The sequence below is a fragment of the Castanea sativa genome, chromosome 7, assembly GCF_040712315.1.
Source record: "Castanea sativa cultivar Marrone di Chiusa Pesio chromosome 7, ASM4071231v1".
NCBI lineage: Eukaryota > Viridiplantae > Streptophyta > Magnoliopsida > Fagales > Fagaceae > Castanea > Castanea sativa.
Window position 1 is genome coordinate 17,384,485 of NC_134019.1, and position 17,068 is coordinate 17,401,552.

Sequence of the window (17,068 nt, forward strand, 5' to 3'; positions counted from 1 at the left end):
AAACCAATATAGGAAAGCAAATACTGAATAACAACTCATAACAGAAAATGTAATTTGCTATATTATAGAGAATTGTGGAATTTAAGGGCTTCTTTGACAACGTACTTGCTTGTGAAACTTGAGGCACCTAGGATTATCAGGTTGTAGATGATGGTTTTTGCCACTACTTCTTCATTGTCTTGCATTATTCAATAAATTCTTAGGAGAAATTCAAGACTTGAGCTTTGAGGGTTTCGACTTTCAAGAATGCTTTTTGTTTTTAGTATTGAAAAGTAGAGAGCTATGGTGTGTGCGTGCAAAACTGCCAATTGCAGCTATGCCCATCACTGTGTGTTCCTAATTGCCAAATGCCAACATTTTTTGCAGCTTTGGGAGTGTGGAGATTTTGTGGAAAGAATCAGCCTAGTGGAGTCTGTAGTGGACAGGTGGAAAAAAACAATTTAATGTAAAAATATGGGCCATTTCATTTTGGCAGGAAGAAAAAAAAAAAGCACGTTTGTGGAAGAAAAAAAAAACAATTTTATTATTTCTTTTTTCAAAAAAAGAAGAAGAAGAAGTTGTATTAGTACTTGACAACTAACATGAGAGAGAAATGTGAAGGTGAGAGAAAAACTTAAAAAAAAAAATTAGCTAAAAATTAGGAGTTTTTAAATTAGTAATTTTACATGTCTAACCCTACTATTTAAGCTTTACAAATTGGTTAATTTGAGGGTATTTTGGATATTGAAATTTATAAGTAGAAAAAGAAATTTAAAACTTAACAGTAGAGTGGTCCTATTTTTTAGGCAATGTTTTAGTGGGAATTAGAGTTGTATTTTTACCGGATTGTCCTTTAATTTTGTCTCTACTTAAACATAGGACTATGAGGCATTTTTGAACTAAAAAATATGGAATCCAAATAGGGGAAGCCCCTTAAATAATAGTATAGATAAGTGAAGTCTTAATGTATACCCATAAAATGATCAGTGACTATGTCTATGTGTTTTAGCTTCCCAACAATAATAAAAATTTGTCCAAACAGAAAGGATTTATCTTTGTCACAGATGTGTAAAGAAGATACATCCTAGAGACAAGCAACCAGGGACGGAGCTAGGATTTAGAGTTAGGGGGGCAGAGTATAAACAAATTTTTTTTTTTTTTAAAACTACAAGTAAGCATTTATTTAGAAGAGAAATGCTATGTCCACAATATTTTTACTATATTTTCACAACAAATCGTAAGTGGTAGGTTATTATTAGTTGTTATGAGTGAGTAAAAAAGTAATTTAAGTTGTGGATTCAAATTAGAACCAATAACAACTTACCACATGTGATTTGTTGTGAAAATATTGTGGACGTAACGCTTCTCAATTTAGAAAGTTCAGTTTTTTTTTTTTTTAACTTTTTTTTGGGTGTCTTGTGTGTTGTCAAATGTGTGGGTGTTCACTTAGACTAGTTAGAATTGGCTTAGGAATTTTTTATTTTATTTTATTTTTTGTTTGTGACTTGCGTGGGTTTGTTTTGTGGTGTTGTTTGGGCTTAAGTTTGTTATTGATAAATTTTGTTGTTAAGCTTGTTAAATTTATTTCAAATTTTAGATCAATAAAATTTTTTATAGCCTTTAAAAAGATCAATAATATTTTTGAGAGGGCAAAGTGCAAATTTATTAAAACAAATTGCTAAAATTAATACACATATATATATACACTAAAAAAAAATTTGAAAAAATTTAGGGGGGGCAGTGCAACTATAGTTCCGTCACTGCAAGCAACAATATGCAAATTGCTATACACGTGAGCTCCCTTTTTTCTTTGCTAAAAAAAATTCATATATATATATATATATATGTGTGTGTGTATATATATATATATGAAATCATTTGTCTTTTCTGATGCTAAGGACCTACTGCAACATGAGTTGAGTATGGCTCTACTGAACCAACAGACAATTCATCTATCAACCATTGAGTTGCTCTTGTGTACTGTAGCCACAAGGTGTTCAGCCTTTCCACCTCTTGCATTTGAAAAAACTAGCTATTAAGAATAAACAACAAAGAAGACTCATCAAAATTGGAAATCTAGTTCTCAACAGTGGCATAACAATTTTAATTGTGTTCCTCCTTTCAACGGCAGTCTTCTCTAGTGGTACTTAGTTCCCATTGTATTACTTCCATTTCTAAAAGGACATTTTAGATTCTAATTCCAACTTCCAGGTTTGTGTCTTTATCAGAATCAGTTGACATCTCAAAGTCAAAGGCATCAGTGATTTAACTGAGACAGCGTCAAATATGGTTTCTATTACCTCAACTTTGATATTTGGTCTTCAGGGAATTTGTACCAAATCGGGAGCCCAATCGCAATGTATAATTTTGAGACAATGCATGATATGACTTCACCAGCAAAATATGGCCATTTTAGCAAGAAATTATTATGTAGGTTTCCGCTCTATTGCCTGCAAATTGGGGGGAAAAAAAACATCAAGAGCAAGCAACATTCAAGGTCCAAAAGCACTAAAGCAGGAAAGAGAGAGAGAGAGAGAACAACCAGCAAAATTATATTGCAATTACTCACATAAAGGGCACCGATTCCCTACAACAATTATTTAGCAATTGAATCAAAATAACTAATATCCCAATTAACAATTGGTTAATAACATGTTCCCAAGTGGCAGAGTCTTAACACTAGTCTAGTTATAATTGAGACTCATTATAGTTGTTAATTAAGCTCATATCAACTTGATACATGCTCGATGTGGGACTAATGACACATTCACATAAAAAGGTGATTTTTAAGGTAATATTATTAAGCAATCACATTTTTCCCCCCAATTTTTTTTACAGATCAATTATCACATAACATTAGAAAATTACTATAATCAAACAAAGCTTCAACCCAACTTTGGGAAGTTGGAAGTAATCATATTAATTTATTTTGAAAGATACGCAAGCACGCAAGAGATGAAGTGGATATCCATGGCATCTAAATTGCATCCAAAGAAATTGAATAAGTTGGGGGATCCAAAAGATATCTAAAATATATAACTATAGTCTTCAGAGGTATGGAAGACGTGTCTCGAAAATAAGGACATTACATACCATAGAAACAAGGACTTACAATTGTACCAATTTGCATAAGTATGAAGTTCATCAGCATAAAATACATACTAAAGGATCCTAAAGGACAGAAAGATCAATTTTAGACACAAAAACAGAAAAATTTGAGGACAAAAGAGTTTCATTAGGAGCTACTATATCTGATAGCTCCATAATATGCATGATGAAATTCTTTACTTTCTTCTTCTTCTTCTTCTTCTTCTTCTTTTTTTTTATTTATTTATTTATTTATTTTTTAATGTATTGAAGTCATAGGCTTCGGTATACGCTTTTACATTTCAATGCTATAAAATAGCATGCCCAAGCAAAAAAAGAAAGGCAAAAAGCTTCAACTAGCTAGAACACTATAACAAAGAAGTCTAATAAGAACATTTTACCAATTCAAACTTGAAATTCTCAATCCATATATGGATCTACCTCAAAGGTAACATAATCCTTATTTCCATAGATTAAGATGTATCATACTTTAATTCCAACCATAATAGAGAGGAGATAATCAATAAGAGTAACGGCAAGAAGAACGTGGAAATGGCAACAAAGATGCAAATGAAACATTGCACTAAAGAAGGTGACATACCTTACATCAAACGCGCGTGAAAGAGCTGAAGATGAAGTCCTGTTTCTTTGAACTGATCATGATGTCCTCATTTTCTTCAATGGTGGATGTGAATTCAGATCGGATTCATTGCTTACGGTATGGACCATTGAAGATGAACCCAAATCACACCCATCACTAATGGTTGATTCAAATACCAATCGGCCTAAGCCTAAGTCAGATCCATTTATCATATCCAATTGAAGCCCCACTGTAGATGGAAACAAAAGGTGCCTAGTGTCATCAGGGACCAGAGGAGGTTGGCATTCTATTACATCCAAGTCATCACCATTAAGGCCTCTCAAATTAGAGTCAATCCCATGATTTGTTATCTTCGTTGAACTAGGGAAGAGAGGTAGTAAAGGCTGGAGAGGGTTGGCGGAGTGACATTGGTGGTGCAAGTTTGATTCACCAAATGTTTGAGGACAGATGCATTTTGTATGGACACCACACCTTTTTATGGTTGGAGTAATTTTTGGTGGATCATATGTAGAAGCGGTTTTAAATACAATTTCAACCTCATTCTGATCATATAGATTTAAGTCATCAAATGTCTCGTGGAATTCGCCATAAGGTACAAAAGAAACCCACAGATGATCAGACTCTCCCTTTCCGTCAATTACATTTGCCAAAATATCTACTGTCTTTTCACGACATTTGATGATCAATCTTAGATGAAATGCGGGAACGAATCTATTACCTATGTGCTCCTCCAGCCCAAAAACAATACACAAAAGAATTGCTGGAAAATCTTGACCAACCCAAAATGAGATGGAATTTCCAAAACTTTGATGGTTGAACAACTTTGGAATCTCAGTTCCTGGTAGTATTAGTTCATATTTTGGAAATGATAGGCCTGGTGACTGTAGAATCTCATATTCTTGGTAGTAAGATTCTTCAAACTGCAAGCAATTAGCAAATTCAAAAAACTACACTTCAATAATCTAATAATGTATTTGGGAAAAATAACAAATGTGTTTCTTTATGACTTACACACACACACATATAGAGAGAGAGAGAGAGAGAGAGAGAGAGAGAGATACCTTTGTCAATAATCTGCTTAATGATTGTGGATCCAACGACAGGCAATTTGTTGCGTACACTTTTGATATAGATTGTGGAAGACTTGGAATTTCCTGAAGCTGCTTGCAATTGTCTATTCGAAGTCCCTCTAATCTAGTGAATTTGCTGATTCTTTCGGGGATGGTACTTATATTGGTTCCATTTAGATCTAGAAACTTCAATACAGGGAAGTAATTGGGCTTTGATAAAAAATCTAATTCAATTGGATTTCCACCGTCTTTGAGATATAGATGTTTTAACCTCATAAACCCATATTCAGAAAAGCTATCAAAAGGATCGTGTGTCGGTATCAATTTGGTAGTACAAATAGATAATTCATCAAGTAGCCGCAACTTATAGATGGTATCTGGTAGTTCCATAAGGTTTTGGCAATCATATAGGTTTAAACATTTGAGCATAGTGAGATAACCTATTGATGAAGGTAAATCTCTAATACCACTATGTTGCAATTCTAAAACTGATAAACAATTCATTTCTGGTTGAATATCAGGGAACTTCTCAAGCCTTGAGCAGCCCTCAAGACGAAAAATGTAAAGAGATTTCAACATAAGGCGGCTTGGAAGAATGCGGAGATTTTCACAGTCAGTGAGCTCCCAATTTTGAAGGTTCTCAAGATATCCAATGGACTCATCAATCTCAATTAAATTTTTACATCGATGAAGGTTTAATATTTCTAAGTTTGGAGCACACAACTTAGGTAATTTTATAATAGAATCACATTCACTAAGATTGATAGCTTTCAAATTTGCAAACTGGATCCCCTGTAGAAGAAACAAATTTAAAAGTTTTCAACAAACTTTTAAATTAAATTTAAAAACCTATAATTCATAAATACTAAAAGCATACCTGCTTGATTAGCGTCTCCAATGTAATGTGACTATGTGGCATGTTGAGTTGGACAAGTTTCTTAGGACAAAATGTGGATGGTAAGGCAAAAGAATAAGAAGGCCAATCAAGCAATCTTAACCCATTGGGAAGATATGTTAGTTGTCCACAAGTGCGTACATCATCCACAATAAGAAACTTGAGATTTTTCATTTGTTTGAAAGCTTTAGCTTCCAATTGCACAGTTATTGGTTTAGAAGAGCGCAACACTATGCCCCGAATATTATTTGACCCCTAATTGGTTAAAGCATTAAGTGAAACACAATGCACATTAGAATTTGTCGAAAGTATTAACAATTTGGAAATAAAAATTGAAAAATGTATATTTTCTTGAATATTAAATAGAAAAAATTCATTGCTTCTACCCTGTGGAAAAAAATAAAAATAAAAAAGATAAAAAAAAAGTAAAGAAAAGAAGTTGTACCCTATTTTTAGATAGTACTTCAAGAGCATCCTCATAACACCATAGCCTAGTACGTTTTCTCGGCACTTGTGGCGATTCTTGTCGAACAATTTCCATGCCCATTTGTTGTAACAAGTCATGCATTGACAATATGTTCCATCGATCAACAGTTATGAGACACTTCTCAAAAAGTCTTGCAATACCGGAATTTGGATATAAACTACAAGAATCTAAAATACTCATAACATCATATATGTTGCGCCCCTTGAAGAAACATGCAATATCAAGGAAAATATCTTGTTCAGTTTCGTCCAATCCTTCATAACTTATTTTGAGTATTTCTTGAATATTTTTGTTAGGAACTCTTTCATACTTATCCAATGCACTTTTCCACTGAATTTTGCTTTTACCATATAGATCCGAACCTAAAACCATTAAAGCTAGCGGAAGGCCCCCAGCATAATGTATTGCACATTTTGTGAGTTCAACATATTCATCAATAGGTTTGTTTCTTTTGAAGGCATTCCAACTAAATAGCTCAAGAGCTTCATTGTGATCCATCCCCTTCACTTCGTATGTGAAATTAACTTCATGGCTAGTTAGCAAAGATTTATCTCTTGTTGTTATTATGATTCTACTCCCTAAACCAAACCAATCACATTTTCCAGCTAATGCATCTAATTGAAACAGATGATCCACATCATCAAGAATTAAAAGAACCTTTTTAGAGCAAAGCCTATGCTTAATCACATTGATTCCTCGGTCAACATTGCCAACCTTTGAACTTCTAGCATCTCTTAGGATCTTAGAAAGAAGTGTCTCTTGTAGTTGAACCAGTCCAACTTCTTTCTTGGAAGATTCTCTAACGTTTGAAAGAAAACAACTACCTTCAAATTGGTGAGCAATCAAATTATAAATTGCTTTGGCAATAGTTGTCTTACCAATTCCACCAACTCCTAAGATCCCTACCATGCGTATGTCATTCCTCCCAATACTTAAAAGCATATTGATGTCTTGTACACGAGACTCTATTCCAACTGGATGATTAGCAACATTTAGATATGTACAATTTACTATGATAGAGACCGTTTGAACGATTTCTTGGATGAATTCAGATTCATTCCTGCCCATAAAAAGATAAAACATAGAGTTAGTCGAGTATTTTACACATGAAATGAAAAGAAACAAAAAAGAAAAAGAAAATGATGTAGTCACTATATTTTTCTTGTATCAATTTAATTATGCATGTAGTTTGCTACTTGGCATGTGAGACATGTACGATGCATCCACCAAATCTCGGCTTAAGTAAATCGACCCGCCTGATTGGACCGAAGAAGCCTACTGGAGTAAAGAATCCACATGGCACAAGTAGTCTTGAACGGGCTGATGTTGGCCCTACCTATGTATTAACTGCAGCCTGACGGGGGTGAGTAAAGTTGTAAAGAGAAAGGATCTGCCACCTCCATAGTAATTGATAGCTGATAGCCAATAGCATTAAGGTAGCATTTGGATTGCGTTTCCCATGAACTACGTTTGCGTTTTCCTTCTTTTATCTATTGAGAAGCACATGAACGTGGGACTCAAACCTGCCAGTGGGTCCCGTGCATTGCTCACGGGACTTACAAATCTTTTTTTTCAGCAACTTTTTCATTAAAAATGGGTTTTATGGCACTATTCACATATTTAAAAATTATTTTGCTACAGTATTTTCAATTTTCAATTTTTAGCAAAATAAGCGATATCCAAACAGACCTTAAATGCTAAATAACATCCCTACCTAGTGCTAGTGCTAGTAAGGAGTAGGGATAAAGGGGATTGCATTATTTGCATCATCCTGAATGTGAAATTTATAAACTGCGCCAATTCCTCTGCAAGGCTATATGACTTCAAGGAAATTTATTTAAGTATTTTCGAAATATAGTAAAATTGTGCTTTCTTCTCTCTTATTCAATGTGGACCCCATCATGAATATGAAAGGATGGAGCACCATACTCCGTGCTTCGAGAGTACCTAAAAATTACTCATAACTCGGGGGTGAATTATTGTATTATCTAACAGATTAGTAAAAAAAAAAACTGCATTATAGAAATCATTCTTTCCTCTCAGTCCACAACTAAAAACCAATACTCAGCTGAGCTAAGCTAAGCAGAGCCAATCAGCCGAGTAAACTTAGAGCCAAGCCACAAAAAAACACCCTCTCCATTTGTCTCTCCCTCTCGATATCTCACTCTCCTTCTCCCTCGCGATATCTCTTTCTCCCTCCCACTCTCAATTATCTGATTAGGCTAGGGGTGGCTGGGGTTTCAATTTTGTGTTCTTTAGATGTGGGGAGGGATAATGTCGTTGCTTATTTTGTTATTTTAATTTTGGGGTTATTTTAATTAACGTTTCTAATTAGTAAACAAAAATTAAATATTAAAATAAGGTTAAAACGACGTTTTTTTGGGAGCTCAATAGCAGCAATGGATGGCCAGTTATTGAGGATTGAATTGAGAAGGTTTGAAACTTAGATTATTGAAATGAATGAATGCAAACTTAGAGGATTGAAATGAATAGAGATAGAGCTTAAATAGTGAAATTTGCATTTTGGCCAAGAAATAATTAATATATATAATAATAATAATAACAATAATTATAATTTAGCCTAAAAACAAAACAAAATTAAAATCAAAATCAAATCAAAGTCATTGTAGAAAGAATGCTGGTTGACTTTGTTGTAATATGGCTTGACTTTGGAAATCAAAGTCGGTGACTTTGCTTACTTGGTATTGGAAACCAAGTCACAAATGTGTTGCTTGTTTTTCCGTGAACAACAAGGACTAGTAAACCAAGTTCCACTTGGTTTAGGAATTGAACTAGCCGACCTTAGGTAATATATGTATGTGGGGTTATGCGGCTATTGTTTGAAATTGTAGTACACGAGAAAGTATAGTTCTACAACACTAGTGCAAATATAATAGGGTGCTCTATTCTTTGTGTGAGAGAGCTAAGGGTGTTTTTGGGGCTTGGGTCTTTGTGAGAGTGCTATTGTGTTACTATTGTAATCTCCTTACTTTATAGTGGAAGTTTCTTTGTTGCCGCCTGTGGATGTAGACAATTGCCGAACCACGTAAATCCTTATGTCTATTATTTTCTTCTCTCTTCTTTAATCCTTCGTTAATGGATGTATTTTCACAAAAATTAGTACTAGAGCTCCAGGTTCATTGATCCAATGGAGGTTAATACTTCTATTGCCGAGGTAGACGTAGTTAAGTTCGACAAAACTGGCAACTTCGGGTTATGGTAGAGAGGGGTGAAAGACCTATTGGTACAACAAAGTTTGGTGAAGGCTTTGTATGGGAAAACAAAGAAGCCAGAGAAGATGACCGATAACAAGTGGGAAGAACTCAAGATGAGGGCCGTGAGTACAATTCGGCTATGTTGGCAAATTAGCTTATGTACGATGTCATGAATGAGGTGTCAACTACTGCTATATGGTTGAATTTGGAGAGCCGTATATGTCTAAGTCCGTCATAAATAAATTGAATTTGAAGCAAAAACTTTATGGGCTTAAGATGGTAGAGGCTGTAGATTTGGCTCAGCACATCAACACGCTCAACCAAGTTATTAGTGACATGTTGAGGATCGATATAAAATTCAATGATGAAGATAAGGAGATGATGCTTTTGACCTCACTCCCGGTTTCCTACGAACACTTGGTTACAACCCTATGTTAGGGGAAGGAGACTCTGGAATTTAAAGAGATCTCAGGAGCCTTGATGGATCACTACCATCAAGAACATAATTCATGCGAGAGTTCTAGGAAAGTACTCGTGGTAAAAGGTAATCAAGATTGTGGAAGAAAGAAAGACAGAGATAACAATTTTGCCAAGGGACACAATAGATCCAAATCCAAGAGTAAGACAATGAAGTGTTATAAATGCCAAAAGAAGGGGCATATAGACTGTCCAGAATGGAAAAGAGACAAGGATTAAGACAAGGAAGGGTCTTTAAAATCTGCCAACGTAGTGGCGGTAGATGCAGATTCAGATGGAGATTTGTGTTCTGTTTCATCAAATGTAGACTAGTTGATCGATTCTTAGGTTCTAGATTTAGCATGTTCATTCCATGTGACACCTTAAAGGGACTGGTTCAACACTTACAGGTTAGTTAATTGTGGTTCTATTCTAGTGGAAAACAATCTTGTTTGCAAAGTTTTTGGAACAACAACAATTAAAGTTAAGATGTTTGATAATGTTGTGAGGACATTAAAAGATGTAAGGCATGTTCCAGATTTTAAAAAGAATCTTATTTCATTCGGAACCCTAGACTCTAATGGTTTTAGCTATAAGTCTGAAAATGGGATAGTGAAGGTATTAAAGGGTGCTATGATTATGATGAAGGGACAGAAAGTAGATGACAATATCTACAAATTACTTGGTAGCACCATTGTAGGTGGAGTTGTTGCAGTTATTGAATTTGAACAGGATGATATACTCTTGTGGCATAAGTGATTAGGGCACATAGGTGAGCGTGGTATAAGTGTTTAGGTTTACTTCTTGAAAAACAAGTTTGATGCCTTTGAAAAATTCAAGAAGTGGAAAACCAAACAAGAAGGAAGGTCAAGTGCCTTAGAACTAATAATGGCATTGAGTACACGAATAAGGGGTTCTTGAGGTTTTGTGAAGAGCATGGTATCAGGAGGCACTTTACGGTACCATGAACACCTCAACAAGATGGAAGAGTTGAGAGGCTTAACGTAATACTTGGAGAAATAGATAGGTGCATAAGACTGAATGCTGGGCTTCTTAAGGTCTTCTAGGCTGAAGCTGTGAATATGGCTTGTTACATCATTAACAGATCACCTAGGTTTTCACTTGATGGGAAAGTTGTTGAAGAGGTTTAAATTGGGAAAGAAGTTGATTATTCTTAGATGAGGATCTTCGGGTGTCCTACCTATGTGCATATTCCTAGTGAAGAAAGGTCAAAGCTTGATTCAAAATCAAAGAAGTGCATCTTTCTTGGGTTTAAGAAAGGAGTAAAAGGGTACAAGCTTTGGGATCCCATTACAGAAAAAGTGATGATAAGTAGAGATGTGGTCTTTGATGAAAAGTCCATGATAAAAGCTTTTAGAAAGGAAGATGAATCTCAAGTAGTGGGAGGCAGTAGTTGTAGTGATAAATCAGTCATGCAGGTTAACCTAGATGAAGTGGATTCTCAGCTAGAAATGGAAGCTCACAGTACGAAATCAGATAGGCCTAAATGCAACAAAAGACCACCGTTCAGGTAGAGTTTCGAGGATCTTGCTTCTTATTGTTTACTAATTAGTAGCGAAGATCCTTCCATATTTCAGGAATCAATTGATAGCTTTGAAAAGGACAAGTGGATGGAAGTTATGGTGGAGGAGATGGAATCCTTAAATAAGAACAAGACTCGAGAGTTGACAGAACTTCTAAAGGGTAAGAAACTGATAGGTTGCAATTGAACGATTAAGAAGAAGGAAGCAGTATCAGATTTGGAAGGAGAATGATTCAAGGCACAATTGGTAGCAAGGGGATACTCATAAACAAGGGATTGACTACGATGAGATTTTCTCACCTGTGGTTAGGCATACTTCTATCAAGGTGGTGTTGGCCTTGGTAGCAAATCAAGATCTAAAATTGGAACAAATGGATGTGAAGATGACATTCCTTTATAGGAATTCGGAGGAGGAGATCTTCATGGAACAACCAGAGGGGTTCAGGCAACTCGGTACGGAAAATCTTGTCTGCAAATTGAAGAAGTCACTCTATAGGCTCAAGCAATCACTTAGACAATGGAACAAGATGTTTGATTCCTATATGATTCAGATTGATTATATGAATGATTGCTATGTATATGTTAAAGTTCTTGATGATGGATCTTATATTTATTTGTTACTGTATGTCAATGATATGTTAATTGCTCCTAAAAGCATGGTGAGGTTGATAAGCTAAAGTCTCTGCTGCACAAAGAGTTTGACATGAAAGACTTGGGTGCTGCTAAGAAAATTATGAGTATAGAGATTTGTAGGGATAAGGAGGCAAGAAAGTTGTGGTTGTCTCAGAAGAACTATATTAGAAAGGTTCTTGAAAGATTCAACATGCAAGATGCTAAGTCTATAAGCACTCCATTGGTGAATCATTTAGATTATTTGAGAGTCAGTGCCTGAAGGATGAGAAGGAACTTGAAGAAATGTCAAAGGTCCCGTATGCAAGTGTTGTTGGGTGTTTGATGTATGCAATGGTTTGCTCCAGGTGGGATTTGGCTCATGTAGTGAGTATTGTCAGCATGTACATGACAAAACCTGTTAAGGAGCACTAGAATGTAGTGAAATGGATATTCAAATACTTGAAAGGTACTTCAGAACATGAGATCTTGTTTGCAGGGCAATAGGGTGATAATTTAGTGGTAGGATATGTGGATGCATATTATGCAATATGGATGAAAGCAAGTCTACTACAGATTTTATTTTCACATTTTCAAGCATACCTATTTGTTGGAGATCCACATTACAATCCGTAATAGCCATGTCTACTACTAAAGTTGAATACATGGCAGCAGGTGAAGATGCAAAGAAAGCACTGTGGTTGAAAAGGCTAGTCGAAGAGCTTGGTTTGAACCAAGGAAGAATATAGTTGCATTGTGAGAGTCAGAGTGCCATTTATTTGGCAAAAAATCAGGTTTATCATGCGAGGACAAAGCATGTTGCTGTGAGGTTCCACAAGATAAGGGAGTTGATTGTTACAAAAGAAATGTTTCTTGAAAAGGTTCACAATTTGAAGAATGCAGCTGATATGTTGACAAAGCGGTTCCAAAGGTTAAGTTCAAGCATTGCTTGGACTTGATTGGTGTTTGTAGCTTGTGATAGCGCTAAGGGCTATGGTGGTGGTGACAGAGGTGTTAGTTCGTGAGGCTTGAGCCAAGGTGGAGATTTGGTATAATATGGCTTGACTTTGGAAATCAAAGTTGATGACTTTGCCTACTTGGTATTGTGTTGCTTGTTTTGCCGTGACCGACAAGGACTAGTAAACGAAGTTCCACTTGGTTCAGGAATTGAACTGGTGGACCATATGTAAGACATGAGAAAGTATTACAAGACTAGTGCAAATATAATGGGTGCTTTAGTCTTTGTGTGAATGAGTCAATGGTGTATTTGGACTGGGTTTTGTGATGGGGCTATTGTGCTACCATTGTAATCTTCTTATTTTACAGTGAAACCTTCTTTGTCATTGCCTATGGATGTAGGCAATTGTTGAACCACGTAAATCCTTGTGTCTATTATTTTCTTTTCTCTTATTTAATCTTGTGTTATAGGGTGTATTTTCACAACAGTTTTGTCAAAGATGCAGCTCATCTCCAGATTCAGGACATTTGCCTCAAAATTTCTCTTTTATTTTCCCACACTCTTGTCTAAAAATAAAATTTTAAGAGGAATCAAATAGAAGAAACAGCAAGTATATGCGCAGATTTCTTTTCATAGTCGTGTGTGTGTGTTGCAGTAAACAGAGAGAAAAGATCATGGTAAAGTGGAGTAAAATGAAAGCGCAAGAATTAGATAAACATACCCTTTTCCTCTGGCTATGTGCCAGCCAGACAAATTGGCAACATATTTTAAGGCTGTCTTCCAACTCTGCATCTTAGTGTTGTCTTCAAGTTGAGCTAATGCTTTCCCAAAACTCTTTCTTTGATGCCTTACATCTGATGGATCTACTTTCCAAAACACTGGTAGAACTACTTGTCCCTTTGTTTGCTTACACTCAAGGATCTTCACCAGCTGGTCTAAGCACCGTGTGGATGATGCATAGTTTCTAGAGAGTACAACCACTGAAGTTCTTGACCCTTCTATGGTTTTGACAAAGGCCTCTGAAAATTCTTCTTCTCTTTTAGTTTCAAGCTCATCATCATCAACATCTATGAAGGTGGTATTGATTCCCTTTTCATGCAGAGCATTGTATAGATCGCCAGTGAAGTTGTAGTGAGTATCTTTACCTCTGAAACTTAAGAATACGTCGTAAGTACATCTATGGGTGATGATAGAATTAGAAGAAGAGAAAGAAGATAAGGGTCCTTGGAATTGGATAGTCATGGAAGAAGTAATATACTGTGATCGATGGTCGTGTTGGTGATTACTGATTACTATAGACTTAGAGGTTTGAAACTCATAAATAGTTAGAGATCGATCGGCTCTCCGTTTCCTTTTCTATCAGGCCTTGGGCATTCGGAAATGTAGGAAAAGAAAGTTGATTTGAGAAGCTGATGCTCGTTGCATCAATGAAGCATTAGCTGGTGGTACCAGGGAAAAGTGAGAAACTTCTTGGTTAGTACTTCGCCAAGTTCTTGGTTGGGTCTTGGAGGATTAAAAAATGGAGTGGTGGGAAATAAAATATAGAAATGAACCAAGCACTAAGAATAAGATAAATTCTTTATTATCTTGTTTGGTAGAATCGTATAAAAAAGTGGAAGGATAAAGTCTTTGTTAATTTGTTGATGTTATTATTTAATTGAGAGAAAATTTGAAAGGACATTTTAAACCATTTTGTTGATTTTATAATGAAACTTGTTGAAACTAAAAAAATAAGTAAAAAAAAAAAATGTCACTTCACGGCTAGTGGCCTAGATATTAGGATGAGACCAAATGTGTGGTGATCTACAAAAAGGTCATATATATATATATAAATAGATTTTACTAACACGTGCCTTAAAGGTATACAATAACATACCATTTTTTAAAAAAATTTTCTCAAAAATTAAAAAAATTTTGATAATTTTTTCAATTTTTGATAATTTTTTTTTTCCAAAACAGATTTGTTAGCGTATAATGTATGCCCTATACATTAACTGGACCCTACAAATTTCAACCTTGAACACGTGAGGTGAAAAGCTATCTAGTTTGCGATTCTTCCATTACCTATAAGAAATGACTAAAGTGAGAAAAATAGGGACTAAAGGAAAGGCTGGCATAGCATTATCAAAAAGCAAGTTTGCCATTGTCCATAAAAAAAAAGGGAGATAATGAGTGAAAAGATGGCCACGGCAAGAACAAATATAATAATAAAAAAATTAAAAAGTTGAAAAGTGGGTGATGGCATGAACACGTGAAAGAAGTTAATAGTCCATGGAAGTTGCCCATGAACTGATTAGTTGAGAAAAAAAGCGGGAACAGTTTCCCAATTTCTCTATCAATTAAAAAGTCTCCAGTAGAAAAAAGGAGAGAAAAACACGCACAAACACAAGAAAAAGAGAAGCACGCACACAGCAAAATACAAAGAGAAAAAAGAAAGAAAGAAGAGAGAAACAGACATAGATAGAGAGAAACAAGCAAAGGAGGAACATATAGCATTATGTGGGGATTTTATCAGTCCCTTTCTTCTTTAAATCTCCCCCTCTTCCTCTTCTTCAAATTTGAATTTTTATTTGATAAAACAAATAGGGTTGGATTTTATGAGAAGTTCCTAACTCCATGCAGGAAACTTTAGATACGAGTCCCTGACTCGTAAATCCTATTTGAACATTACTAAATAAAAATTCTTTCAAACTTTGGTTCAGTGTTTTCTCAACTAGAGTCATTGACTCTACCAAATCAAATTCACCAATGGAGTCCTTGACTTTACTATTTTAATGGAGTCCTTAACTCTACCAAATTAATTAGAATCCTTGATTCTACCAAATTTATGGAGTTCTTGACTCTATCATTTTAATGGAGTCCTTGACACCCAAAATTATTTTAAATTCCAACATGACTAATTTTTTGGGGATTCCTAATTTCTTAATCAAGATTGGAGTTAATAATTTACAAAATAAAATGACCATAAAAATTGATTTGAGGAAATTTTCCAATTTCCAATTTCTAAAACATGTTCATAAAAAATAAAATTGCTTCAAAGAAGTTTTCTTTCCCTTAATTAAATTTGGAAACCTCAATCCAAATTTCATTAAATTCCTACAATGAAGCAAATGAAAGAAAAGGGAAAATTGCATGGACATTAACTTCTCAAAAAGAGAATCCTTGATTCAATTTCCATAAAACTTATCCTTGAGATTAAAATCAATTATCTCACCCAAAAGCAAAATTAAGTCGATGCTTAATTAAATACAAAGTATTTGACTTAAATGTCCATCATTTAAATTTGGCAAAATTAATTTTAGGATTTTGAATCTAAAACCTCACTTTAAGAACTACGAATTGACTTGATCCCCGTCAAGGGTACGTAGGCAACCTAAATAAATTATTAGGTGCAGCAACAAATAAATAAAAACACATATCCCCTTAAACATGAAAATAATTAAACTTATGTATAAAGACGACGTGGTTGTAATCAAAAGGTCTTCCCTTGAAACAAAAGATTGTAATTAAGAGATACATTATCTTGAATGTGCACCACTCACATAAAAAAAACTTATACGCCGAAAGGTTTATGGGTGAAATTATGTTTGACAAATTTGACAATGTTTGTTAAACATAATTTGACAATATTTGTTAAACATAATTTGACGATGTTTGTTAAACATAATTCGACAATGTTTGTTAAACATAATCTAACAATTATTGTTAAACATTGGTTAACAATTTTCGTTAACAAAACTAACTTGTAACTCCTACTTACATGTTCAATTATAATGGTAATATATATATATATGTGTGTGTGTGTGTGTGTGTGTGTGTGAAATGAGATCAAGTTATATTTGGTGTAATATTTGCAATTATTCATTTAAAATTAAAAACCATTATTATCTAATGAGTCTAAAATCATTAGGGTGGACTGCCGCATTAGTAGGCCATCAAAGTAAAAGAAGTAGCCATTAAAGCACATTAAACGCATTGAAAGCAATGTGGTCGATATCGTACCGGCCGATATGTATCGTACTGGTACATATACTGGTATCAAAACACCAACATTTCATACCGGTTTAAATACCGGCCATGTACCGGCCATATTGGCCGATTTCAGACAATACCGGCTGATATTCTATTTCGTCTATGCCTATGAGTCGCCCTACTATGGAATTATTTG

The 17,068-nt window shown here is 34.9% G+C and overlaps 1 protein-coding gene across 2 annotated transcripts; it reads right to left on the reverse strand.

Annotated features, from left to right (window-relative positions):
* Positions 1–1,895: 1,895 nt before the first annotated feature.
* Positions 1,896–14,470, reverse strand: LOC142642360 (TMV resistance protein N-like). 2 transcript variants are annotated; one of them, XM_075816715.1, is made up of 6 exons: positions 13,622–14,470; positions 6,078–7,179; positions 5,615–5,887; positions 4,729–5,529; positions 3,673–4,587; positions 1,896–2,429 (listed from the first exon to the last, which is right to left on the reverse strand). In XM_075816715.1, exons 1-5 carry the CDS (start codon positions 14,140–14,142, stop codon positions 3,724–3,726), a joined length of 3,561 nt encoding a protein of 1,186 aa, XP_075672830.1. In that variant the 5' UTR covers positions 14,143–14,470; the 3' UTR covers positions 1,896–2,429; positions 3,673–3,723. The 2 variants fall into 2 exon arrangements, with proteins under 2 accessions (XP_075672830.1, XP_075672829.1); XM_075816714.1 differs by having other exon boundaries at positions 3,668–4,587; positions 13,622–14,468.
* Positions 14,471–17,068: the final 2,598 nt, after the last annotated feature.

Excerpts from the sequence above, each read along its gene's own strand:
- LOC142642360 (XM_075816715.1), bottom strand. The coding sequence starts at position 14,142 with ATGACTATCCAATTCCAAGGACCCTTATCTTCTTTCTCTTCTTCTAAT. Across the intron at positions 7,180-13,621 it reads CACATAGCCAGAGGAAAAGG|GAATGAATCTGAATTCATCC; the intron begins GTATGTTTATCT and ends TTTTATGGGCAG. Across the intron at positions 5,530-5,614 it reads TGGAGACGCTAATCAAGCAG|GGGATCCAGTTTGCAAATTT; the intron begins GTATGCTTTTAG and ends TTTCTTCTACAG.